General features: G+C 38.3%; 1 protein-coding gene and 1 pseudogene across 1 annotated transcript; one reads left to right on the forward strand and one right to left on the reverse strand.

Annotated features, from left to right (window-relative positions):
• Positions 1-3,133: 3,133 nt before the first annotated feature.
• Positions 3,134-7,241, forward strand: LOC135634932 (transmembrane 9 superfamily member 2-like; annotated as a pseudogene).
• Positions 7,242-7,645: 404 nt separating this feature from the next.
• On the reverse strand, positions 7,646-11,493 carry LOC135635305 (protein VASCULATURE COMPLEXITY AND CONNECTIVITY-like). The gene is made up of 3 exons (XM_065146285.1): positions 11,203-11,493; positions 9,242-9,444; positions 7,646-8,295 (listed from the first exon to the last, which is right to left on the reverse strand). The coding sequence occupies exons 1-3, from the start codon at positions 11,296-11,298 to the stop codon at positions 7,980-7,982; spliced, it is 615 nt and encodes a 204-aa protein (XP_065002357.1). The 5' UTR covers positions 11,299-11,493; the 3' UTR covers positions 7,646-7,979.
• Positions 11,494-12,806: the final 1,313 nt, after the last annotated feature.

Genomic DNA, 12,806 nt, shown 5'->3' on the forward strand with positions numbered 1-12,806 from the left:
CCTTTTTGTTATATTTTGTTTCTTTGCAAGCCTATTTTGGCATTTTCTTTGAGATATTTGTTGTGCCATTTGAATCTCTTGCTTCCCAATCAACCAACAAAGTTTATCTTGATTACTGGCAATGAGTATATTTCATGTGCAAATCTGACTTGGTTTGTCCATTTTATGGTGCATTTTCATCTTGGGTTTGTTTCCTGCCTATTCAGGACAAGAACAACCGAAGGAAAATAAAAGGCCCTTTTTGGAGTTCTTAGGGATGTACATCTCATGCATCTATAACAAACATGAAGCTACTTTGTGCAAGAGTAAAATCAACCAATTTGGCTTTGCAATGAGGAGCTGCATAATATGTGTAAAATTCAGTTTGTTGACATCTTACCTTGCATAAATAATCAGGGTTGGTTAGAGTTAATTGAAAGTGTATGCTGCTATGCCATTTATACCTATTTATCTGTGAAACTCTGCCTCTGCTTGTAATTTTTCTTAGGATCTCAAGGAACCAGCAAGAAGCCTCAGGTGTAATTACATTTGAAGAATCGTTCGAAGCTAAAAAGGCAAGTTTTTTAACCGAACCTAACAGTGCAAACAGGCCTCAGATGTCAGTCCTTATATTGACTTTTTTTTTTCTAGATCTAGACAAAGAAAGACTTGGATGGCTGAATAATGCCTGGTTATTTAGGTTTTAACATTACTTATATTGACTTTTTCTGATTCCTTTCTCTAGTTGGCCTATTATTACTTGCCAATGCATGTGCCTGTAGCAGTTAAAATAACAAGAATATTAATCAAAGTGGGTTTAAGGTTTTAATGAACTAATGATTGATTCTACACGAGGGTGGAGGATGATTTTTTTTCCTCAAACTAGTATTGTAGTGTTATAGGTCAATGTGCTAAATCTGACTGCATTTTATTTGGCTTCCTCTTTTCAAGTGTGAACTTTTTTTTATCTTGTTTTTGCATTATGCTTTAAAAACATTTTCCAAGTTCCAAGTTTTTAATGAAAATATTTGTGAAAAAAATAACTGCTCACAAATTTACAAAGTGTTCTTTTAAAGCAAAAAATTAAAATTTGTGGTGTCTGTTGTGTAGGTTTGGTTTTAAAAGCAAAAGAAAATCTTCCAAACTATCAACTTCTGCACCGGTGGATGCTATGCTATGGTGGAATGATTGCCAAGGAAAATTGCTTCTAAATCTCTGATTGTCTCGTGCTTAGGTATCAGTACAGGTAAAGCTGTTCGTCTTTGATTTCTAACTTTCACGGCTGTAAGCCCTGCCAGGAAGAACTCTTGTTTTGATGCCCAAAGTATTCTCACAAACCCCACTTTGTCTCCTCTTTGGCTTATCCCCATTGTTTATCATTCATTACATGCGGTAGCTATATACGTACGTATGTATGGTCCTCACATCCTTTTACATAGCAGCATAATACATGACTCTGGATCCTATTTAACATGCTTGACGGGGTTGCAGCTACATCGTGTCATTATCCAGTATAAATTCTGTGTTTGCAGGCATTCATCGTTTATGCAGTGTCATCTGCAGGACAGATTTGGGGTTTGATTAATGTTGTTGACCTATAGATAGGTATTGCAAAGGTATTGGAAAAAAGAAAGAGATTAAATATTAAGGTTAATTAAATTATAGTAAGCCAACACTAAATTAAGGTTAATTAAATTGTAATCTCTTACTTGAGCATGGGGCCAGGGCCACTAAAATTTAATTAACCTTAATTTAGTGTTGGCGTACTAAGCAAGAGATTACAATCTACATACAGACTAAAAAATCTGACATATTGGAAGAGATTAAATTGTAATCTCTTTACTTAAGGATGGGGCCACTAATTTAATTAACCTAATTCTGACAATTTAATTAAATTTAGTAAGAGATTATTTGGTCTCTTTCTATAATTTAATTAACCTTAGTAAGCCAAGACTTTGACGGTTATCTTTAATATCAACTAACCCAGCTAGTAAAATCTTTGATGATTCGAATCTTACCTTTATTATTTATTTTTTCTAAATATTATTATTATTATTATTATACTACTACTACTACTACTACTACTACTACTACTACTACTACTACTACTACTACTACTACTACTACTACTACTACTACTACTACTAGCTAAAGCTCGTCTCGATATGGAGTCATCGAGTTATTGGAAACAATAAAACAAGGTACCTATCACATCTCGAATACCATCAAAAAGGCTCTCATGGTTGTGCCACCCAACAAGAGGTCTTCGGATCTCGTGCCTACTCTTGCCTGGAAGAAGGAACCCTACCCTGTCTTCGTCTTTCAGCACGATTGCTATCTGCCAATAAAAAGAATAATGTTCTGCTGCCCTCATGCGAATCCTGCGAGGGGTTGGGTTGACCGGAAAACCAATCCTTCAATCTTTTATCTTATATAATCAGGCTAATTATGTATTATTCATATAATTAATTACTCTTAGCAATATTAGTCTTTATACTTTAAAAAATCATATTGATATTTTTATAATCATAAAAACAAAATAACTAAGCCCATTTACCATAATGTTATTGATTTTACCAACAAGGAATATAAAAATAAAATTTTTTTCTTTAATGTTTCGGTGATGACAAACAACATTGATGGTAGCGAACGACGATGTTGCTAGAGGTTGCAGATAACTGTTTTCGATGATAAAAGTAACAACAAGAGATGAGGGCTGTTGATGCAGATGTCGAGCGATGCTACTCTGCATCTACGTTAGCGATGTAGTTGTTGAGCGACATTACTCGACGGCTCTTTCATCACTCGATAAGTGCATCGAAGTTGATGTAAATACAGAGCGATCCTTATTTTTTATTATCGCTCTCATCATCTACAAATAGCCATCTATGACCTCTAGCGACGTCGTTCTTCGTCACTATCGATGTCGTCCGTCATCATCAACTAAAATATTAAAATTAATTTTTTTTTTTTATATTTTCGCTGGTAAAATTAATGACATGGATAAAAAAATTTTAAATATTTTATTTTTATAATTATAGGGATATCAATATAATTTTTTAAGATATACGGTTCGAAATCCTAAAGGTAGCTAACTAATTAGCCTTATCTAAGCCTCTTATCCTCCGTTCATCGGACGCATCACAACTTCTTCACGTTAATGTGCTTCGGAATTAAGGGTGAGAATAGATAGCAGCGATTTATCCCCTGGAGACGCACATGCGATTGGCATGCTCACCGTCCCGAGTTCAGCGCCCATCACCCCACGAGCGCTGAAGCCCGCAAGACGCGATTGTGCTCAAAGGTAGTGATTTATCCCCTAGATCCACCGAACCCATCAAATCCTTCGTTGAATCCTAGTCTCGGTTTGGTAGAAAAGATCTCTCCTTTTTTTCCTCACTTTATGGGCATGTAAAGATCTTATCTTGGTGTGAGCTCATAAATTTCGGAGTAGCAGAAGAGATTTGCGCGTCTTGGCTTTCATTCTTTTGTACGCAAGAGAGGTGCGAGCTTGGTGTGAAAGGTTGGATCTTTTAGTGGCTTTCGTTCTCGCAGTGGTACGTACGCCCTCAGGTTAGTGGAAGATATTTTTTGATGGAGGTGGCATGGTTGTTTCTTCTGATGCTGGCTTGTGGATCGAGGGTTGGGGCTGATGGATCGGATCATAGATACAAGGAGGGGGATCATGTTCCTCTTTATGCTAACAAGGTCGGACCTTTCCACAATCCAAGGTGATGCGACCTTTCTTTTCCTCGACTCTGTTGATTTTTGAGTACATGTTCATGTCCAGTAGTTCTTGGTCACTTAGGGTGGTCTCTTTTACCCTTTTTTGTTGCATCACTCATGCCAGTTAGATCTTTGTACCAATCTTGTGCTTTGAATGTATTTAGTGATGTTGGTTGTTTAATGTATTTTGTTTGCTATTAAGATCGGTTTTATGTTCTATAATGCTGGGTTTTCATCAGATTTGCTCCATCATTGTTGTTGTATTGCTGCAGAGGTTGAAGTATATAAAAGCTTGATGAATCCTGCTCTTCTTCTGCTTCATGTTATGTAGGGCTCCATCACCATTAAGGTGTTGTTGCATTGCCCTTTGAGCATTGTACATATGGTTTTGGAGCCTATATGATCACCCAAGGGGCATCGATTCTATGACATTTGTACTTCTTTTAAGATTCAGTATCAATATTTTCTTTGAATTGTTTTAATGTCTTCTGAATCTGACAGTTTCTTTTGGGGTTTGCAGTGAGACATAGGTTCTATGACTTGCCATTCTGTTCACCAGGTTTGCTGGCTGTTAAGCGGAAATTTTGTTTGCAACAGTAGTTCTTGCTTTGTTGATGTGTTAATTCCCCTTTGTCAATTTTAATCACAGGCCATGTGACCGAGAAAAAGGAAGCTCTAGGAGAAGTTCTAAATGGTGATCGTTTGGTTGATGCACCATATGAGTTGAATTTCCGTGAGGAGAAACAGGCCAAATCTCTTTGTAAGAGAACTTTGTCAGAAGGAGATGTAGGCAAACTCAGAGATGCTGTATCAAAGGACTACTACTTTCAGATGTACTATGATGATCTGCCTTTATGGGGATTCTTGGGCAGGATCGAGAAAAATAAGCTTGACTCAAGCGAGTCCAAGTACTTGCTCTTTTTACACATTCACTTTGAAATCCTTTACAATGATGACCGTGTGATAGTAATCAATGTGCAAACTGATCCAAATTTGTCTGTCGATATCACGGATGATAAGGAAGTTGACGTGGAGTTCTCATATTCCGTCTCATGGAAGAAAACTGAGATTCCTTTTGAGAAGAGAATGGAGAAGTACTCAAAGACTTCGTTCATGCCTCATCATTTGGAGATTCACTGGTTCTCTATAATTAACTCATGCGTGACGGTCCTCCTTTTGACTGGGTTCCTTGCTACAATATTCATGCGCGTGCTCAAAAACGATTTCGTGAAGTGAGAATTAAATATTTAATATTTGTATCTTTTGAGTCATATTACCTAGATATTTTTATTACTGCCTGTGTGATTGATTTTGCACAATTGCCAAAGATATTCCCACGATGAAGAAAACGTTGAGGACCAAGAGGAGACTGGATGGAAGTATATTCATGGCGATGTATTCCGATTTCCAAAGAACAAATCTTTGTTTTCAGCTGTTATTGGATCTGGAACTCAGCTCCTTGCACTGTAAGAATTCATACTGTGTTTTTGAGATTTTGTCTCTGATGTCATCTAACTCTTTGTTGTATATGATAGTACGATATTCATCTTTCTCCTTGCACTTGTTGGTGTCTTTTATCCGTACAATCGGGGAGCTTTATTCACAGCACTTGTTGTAATCTACGCTCTTACTTCTGGCATTGCTGGTTATACAGCGACCTCTTTCTACTACAGCTAGAAGGGACTAACTGGGTATGAGATTAATCACTCAAGGAAAACAATTCTTTACTTTTAAGTACATTTCTGAATGTATGGTTTCATTTTTACCATTTTAAATTGCAGGTGAGGAATTTATTGTTGACCGGTTGCTTATTTTGTGGACCTCTGTTCTTGACCTTCTGCTTCCTAAACACTGTTGCTATAGTGTACAGTGCTACTGCAGCCTTGCCATTTGGCACTATACTTGTGATTCTCCTAATATGGGCACTTGTGACTTCTCCTTTGCTTGTGTTGGGTAGTGTTGCTGGTAAAAACAGTACGACAGAGTTCCAAGCTCCGTGTCGTACTGCAAAGTATCCGAGAGAAATACCTCAATTGCCATGGTACCGGGGCACCATACCTCAGATGGTGATGGCAGGGTTCCTTCCGTTTAGTGCTATTTATATTGAACTTTACTATATATTTGCCAGTGTGTGGGGCCATAAAATCTATACAATATACAGCATCCTTTTCATTGTCTTTATCATCCTCATTATTGTCACAGCATTCATCACTGTGGCTTTGACATACTTTCAACTTGCTGCCGAGGATCATGAGTGGTGGTGGAGGTAAGGCTTGTGTCCTTTTCTGCTCCACTAGATTCTAAATGATAGGGCCCTTTTTGTTTTGAAGTGGGAAATTATTCTGTAGTTGCAATTTGACCATTATTTTCTTGATAGGAACACATATGGCATACATTTTTTTCTGGCAGCCTCCTACAAGTGCATAAATGTGTTCTAGATGCAATTATCCTTTTTTGTCTTATATCCAGTTGGATTTAGATAGGATTTAATCATTGTGTAGGCTAGATGTTGCTGTCAAAGTTCTCAAGAGAGTAGTTTATCTTATTTTCATTCGGTAACATTGAAAGCTTATTATAAGAATTTCCATGACAATTAATAATTTGTCTGTGGTAACAAAACAATTTTTTTCATTCATCCTTAATCTGATTGTTTTCATTCATCCTTTATCTGATTGGTGTATGATCTTGTAGTCATCTTGGTTAAGACTCACTTTGTCATCATAATAAAGATGACATGTCTTGACTTGTGCCTAATGCTTTATAGAAACAAATTACCTATAAGATCCTGTATATCTTTCGACTAGCCATGTGCTTCAAAAGCCGTAGTTCCTTTCATATACTATCTATTTTTCAGACTCATTCAGTTTAGTTGATCATATTGGAATTGTATGATGTTTCTGCTAGTCTCGGGGTAGAATAAAATAGGTCACTACTGATCGAAAATGGATCTCCTCAAGTTTATTTAGTTTTTATATGAAATGTTTCATTCTATAAAACATTTTGACCAATCTTCACAGGCTGCTCAGTGCTAATAAAGCATCGTTTTGTGTTTCATCTGGACAAGTATAAGCGGAAGTGTGATCCCAAAATCAAGAAATAGCTCATATATTTTGTGTTTCGTGCAGATCTGTTCTTTGTGGAGGCTCAACTGGCATATTCATCTTGTTCTACTGCATATATTTACTATCGCGCAAGATCGGATATGTCGGGTTTCATGCAAACATCGTTTTTCTTCGGCTACATGTCTTGTATCTGCTATGGATTCTTCCTTATGTTGGGGACCATTGGCTTCTGTGCGTCTTTACTGTTTGTGCGGCACATATATCAGTCGATCAAGTGTGAGTAGATCATGTTTTGCCCCAACACACGTCATGAGAATCTAGATGTTAGTGACATCAGTCTTATGTAGTGCGTTTCTGTATCTTCTATTTATGTTTCAAGAGCTCAATGCCTTGTCAAAGTCTGAGAGGTGAAAGCATCATTATGGCTGGCTTATGTACTATGGAAATTTGATTGTTAGTGCTTGTTCAAGTTCACCTCTGGCTATCAACCTATTTGGAATGCTAAAATAGACTGCAACATAACGACGGTGAACATATTGCTCCAGCATCATTTTGGTACATCCTATGTTAATGGCTCATAAATTGTATATGGTAAATATTATGAGCACAATCAGTAATACCAGTCAATAAACCATAAACAATAATGCTAAAAAAATAATATGTTTCCTTTTATAGGTTTGTTCTCAATTTGACATATGGTTTGAATTCCAAGCTCTACCAAGAACATGGAGAGGTAAATCCACCACTGCAGGTTGGCCGAAAATGGCAACTGCATAGACCATGGACACAGAATCTGTTTATCTTTAACTCACAAAACCCTAACTCATGTAGACTGAAAGAACAGACACACTCTAACTGACGTTTGCAATGTTGAGATATAACAGTGAAATGCTGCTAATCCATCAATGATGAACTGCTAGGATAGTGAGTTTTACAAAATACAAAACCTAGTTTTGAAGCAAACAATGCTGATCCAACCAAGCAGACAAACCTCAACAGTGTCCAACATGCAACAGAGGCATCTTTTTCTTCAATTTGTACAAAAATATCGAATGTTACAAACTAACATCCAACATACATGAATCCTAGCCTAGCGAGAAGAGCAGATTCGATGAAGGTGCTGAGGAGTTTCGAGATCAGGGATTCATATGCAATCCACTCGCCACCAGAAACAACACCAGACCAAGTTTCCAACACTAGCCAGTATCGTCGTCAGGGGAATTGCTGACGGTTGTATGTATCCTCATGCACAAAAACAGGAGTTGCCTGAGCTGGGACCCGAGGATGCCCCATTGCAATGCCTTCATTTTGCTGTGGATCCCAAGCTTGTGCAGTCTTTGATAACAAGGCAACATAGTAAATTATGCCAAGAGCAACACTTGCAAGGGACAGCACTGCCCCTCCCGAGAACACTCCGGGCTTAACAACATAGCAGTCGTTGCCGCCAAAGTACTTCCTTTCTTTACCCCGTTGGTCGTTTAAGGCAGCACCCGTTAATAACAAAAGGAAGGCTATTATGAAAGACACCCTGCATCATCACATAGTCCTTGCGATAAAAAAAACTCTCGAAATTGAACTCAAAATTAGACAACCATTAAGAGGCAAATCAAGCATATAACATTAGGCAGTGTTTAAATGGTTCTTTTAGGTTCGGATTCAATCACCAAACAATAGTGATCAAGATGAACAAGCATTAAGAAAAAGAGCTAGGAAAACATATGCTTTGTCATTCACAGACCACTTTGCCAAATTTATCAAGTGAACAACAACCTCAAGTGATCAAGAACAATGAATCATGATGGAGGAACAAAGTAGATTAATGTTAGTGTTTGCTGATGCTCTTATTTGAGAAGATTAATATAGATGTGAAAGATTTCTCCAAGGAACAGAAAGATCAATTTTTATTTCTCTCTCTCGGACACAATAGAAAAGTAATTTAACAAGTGAACTTTTGTCACGAACCATATTTCCAAAAGTAATATTACCTCATGATACTAAATTTTGATATAAACACAATTTTGTGATGTACTGTCAAGATGTTGAATCCTCCCATGGTTTATGTTCAAAATGTCTAATGTTGATACCGTGTAAATATGATACAGCAAGTAAACTACACATCTTCCATAGGAGACACATGGAGTTGGTAACTTAGGGAGTATTTTTTGGTAGATGAGAAAGTGTCAATATCCATAATAATAAGTGATAATAAAGGTAGAGGCAAGACAACTACACCCCCCTCAACCCCCACCCTTCCCCCAGTAAAATGTAATCACACTAACAAAAATTAATATGTAACTATATGTGACATATCAGAAAGCATTTCCAAGATTTCAGCACAAAAATACAACGAACATGGTCGTTTACATTTCTACTACTCCAGAATGAATAATCTCTGCTACACACGATAGACAGCAAATTATACTGTATTTAACAATGAAAAGATAGTTCAAATCAACTTTAGTGCAGAAACTTACCAGGAAGCAATAAAAGAGATCAACCCTACTGTCCAGTTGGAGCTGGATGGCTGAGAATGCTTCTTGCAACATATGCACCCAGCAACGGTGTTTATTATTGCCTGGGCAATCATAAGAGCCAATGCCGATATTAGACCTAGAGCTAATGCTGGGCTGTTAGGATATACACATTCACCTCCTTCTGTTGCTTTGACATCAGAAGCCTGCACAGTTGAGAATCAACTGAATCAACATACGTGCATTTGACCAAGTAGTACTATTTCTATTGGCATCGCTAAGGTTTCCGCGATGAATTTGCTGCAGCCATCTATAACAAGTTATATGAGAGTGGATTCAAGCAATTCATATAAGAAAATACTGATAACACAGCTGTTCATCTAATGGTTCGAGGAAAGTTTAATATATAAAATAGGAAAATGATACGAGATCCATCTACTTCGCTGCATCATGAGATATCTAAAATTTAATTGGTGTTAGATTACACTGTTCCTCCCTTTAACCTTAATCAGCAAATCCTCCCAAGATTACTTAAGGTAGCCTTTTCGATCATGATAAGACTTATCAAACCGTAGTAGGTTCCATAGTCTCTCAAGTTGAAATATTAAGCAACATAATGACATAACATCATAATTAAAAGGACAATTGGTACATGAAAAAAATCATTATTACCGATGCCACTATCGATATATGCAACCAGAAAGTGACCAACCAACAGAAACAGCTTAAAAAGTAAGATGAGGGCAGAGTTCAAGAATGAAACTATATGCATCTCTAAAGAATTTAAGCAAGATCCAAAGTCCAAATAGAACCATGTGTAAAGGAAATGCTTATGTGTCATTCGATTTTTAACAGGCCGTCCAATTTTTTTAACAGTCAAATACTTATGTGTTGTTTGTAGTGATTATTTTTCCACTAGCTAAGACAGTGACATATGGTTTCCCTAACTTTGATGCTCCAAATCATTCATCAGCTCTTACAAAAGACAGCATCCATGGCTGTTAATCCAAATGGTCAAAGGTAAAATAAGAAAGCCCTTTATGGATTTCAAGCTATGATATCATCAAAGTAGCTTGCATGTGGTTAAATCAAAGTTCAGGGAATACTTATACAACATATTCATGATCCTAATGAAATCAAGCAATCCTTACAATATTAACTCCCTCTCTTCTGATTCAAAGATTATTCAACATAAAACTAAAATAAAAACAAGGAACAAAATTTTGTAACACTGGGTAAACAGCTGAGGAAAACATAATCGAAGTATATATAAAAGAAAGTCATGTATCCCCGACAATGCAGTATAAAAAGAAAAAAAGATTTGCCTAATCTCGATCCCGATAAATCAACTTCATCAACATGCTGCTTCATCAGTGAGCTTATCAATTAATCAGTAATGCTCCCTTTCCCCCTTTCTCTTTCAAAAGCTTCAAAGCACTTCTTAATCATTCCCTATCTACAGATCCCATCCAACTTCCTTATCTACAAGCTTTAAGGTGCTCTAAATGATTCCTTGTTCAAGAAACCTAGTTTATTCATGTACCACAATAGAAATGTTTGGTCCAATTGCAATCATAAAATGGAGATTTCACAACCAGGAATGTTTAACAGTCCTTGAGACCTTTGAACTGTAATACAATTAGGCCGAAGCATAAGTTGGCCTTCAGGAATAGGACTCGGAAAGCTTCCAAACTCCGGCAGAATCATCAAACCACCAAACTACATCACTGACGGACAAATTAAGTTTAGAAGAAAGGGGAAAACATCAGGAGAAGGTGAGGAAGAAGACGCCATCAAGCATCAAAGAACCCTCTTCTTGAACACAAAACCCCTCCAATACAACAAGAACAAGCCGATAGCCCTCATCGATCGGGTCATTCTTGGCAAGATCCAACTTTGCACACGACAAGGAAACAAAAAATAGAATCTTGCGAGAAGATTTTGAGGAGAGGGAAGCTGGAGACCTTGATCCTGGTGGCCTCGGCGGCGAAGCCGAGCGCGGCGGAGAGGAGCCCCAAAAATCCCACGGCCACGGACACTGCCATCGCTTTCCTCTCCATCGCCCTCGCCCGCCAATCACACTCTTCTCTGTACTACGATCGTCGAGAGAGAGAGAGAGAGAGATAAGGAAATAGAACGAGGAAACGAGTAGCTGCTCCTTTTTCTCACGAACGCTGCGTCTCTCTCTCCTCCACACACGCAGCGGTGAAAAGAGGAAAAAGACATGGAAATCAAGACCGCCTTATACTGTAGACTGACGACCTACTTCAGTTGGAATGCGTCTTCCTTGCTGCGTCTCCGTGTGTTAGAGAAGTTAATGAATGCTTAACCGTGATTCACAATCTTTAATGGTGGGTGCTTCGAGCTGTATCACAAAGTGGAGATGCTTCCTTACCACTTACCAACATGGTAAGATTGTCTATGTTGACTTCCTTACCAATTACCAATTCTGAGATGCGTGTTGACTGCAGTTCATAACTGTTCCGATGCCGTCGGGATAATATACAGCTACAGCTTTTACAACCGTAAGTCAAAATTTATATATTATTGATAAGTCATACCACCTACGTGGCAGTGATCAGCAGCCACCTTAAGACTGAAATGGTGCATCCGTGCTGACATGGTATCTCGAGCTTGTGGACGATCGAAATTGTATGAGGTGGCATTGCCTTGACACGGAACCATCCGCGATGGTATAGGATAGCATCGTCCATGCCATGCAGAATGCATGGGTCGATTGTTCGAGGAATCGATTACCACTAACGAATCCCATATGACCGACCCTCGACGATATGTATAAAAGTTGATCCCCTGGCCAATGCTACGGGGGATTTATGAATACCAAAATTACCCTCAAATCCATCTTGTTCTGACTTAGGATTTAAAGGGGTCAAATAGAGAATCCCCCCCCCTCCCGACATTAACCTTTTCTTGTCAGGGAAGCGACGGAGGCATGAGCTCAAGTCCCACCTTAGGATGATCTATGAGGCGCTTCCTCGACCCGACCTGGTTCTTCTATCACCACCTTAGACTTCCACTTGGACGACCCTGTGCCTTCAAGACCGAACCATGCCGTGTTGACTCTTTGCCCATGATATAAAGCTGCATAACATTTTTGACACTAGAGGAAGTGCTGGGAAATCGCGGGTCTGCATCTTATGTGCAGCAGAAACCAAAAACAAAATCAGATTTTCCAAAGTTAAGTACTTGATCGTTGTGTGACGATTAGTACACGAAAAAATCATAAAACTGAAAACCCACACATATCATGTTAGAAGTGTTACTTTGGGAGATCGTATATCTCCAAAATTTCTAAATTTGATATAGTGGATAAAGGAGAACTCACGTACTCCTCTCTAGCAGTGATCCACACAACGGACTGTCACGGGCTTAGCTGGTTTTGCCCAAGTCATGCAGTGCGTGTCCGTCCGCAAAGGTCAGCCTCCCCGAAGCCTCCCATGGTCCCTTAGGACACACAAAAGAGAGAAAGGGTTAGAGAAAATGCCTCATTCGGGATCCACAAGCAAACATTTCCGAAAATACTTCATAGACAATGCAAATTACAAAC

The sequence above is a fragment of the Musa acuminata genome, chromosome BXJ3-4, assembly GCF_036884655.1.
Source record: "Musa acuminata AAA Group cultivar baxijiao chromosome BXJ3-4, Cavendish_Baxijiao_AAA, whole genome shotgun sequence".
Lineage (NCBI taxonomy): Eukaryota > Viridiplantae > Streptophyta > Magnoliopsida > Zingiberales > Musaceae > Musa > Musa acuminata.

Excerpts from the sequence above, each read along its gene's own strand:
- LOC135635305 (XM_065146285.1), bottom strand. The coding sequence starts at position 11,298 with ATGGAGAGGAAAGCGATGGCAGTGTCCGTGGCCGTGGGATTTTTGGGG. Across the intron at positions 9,445-11,202 it reads CCGAGGCCACCAGGATCAAG|GCTTCTGATGTCAAAGCAAC; the intron begins GTCTCCAGCTTC and ends TCAACTGTGCAG. Across the intron at positions 8,296-9,241 it reads ATCTCTTTTATTGCTTCCTG|GGTGTCTTTCATAATAGCCT; the intron begins GTAAGTTTCTGC and ends GTGATGATGCAG.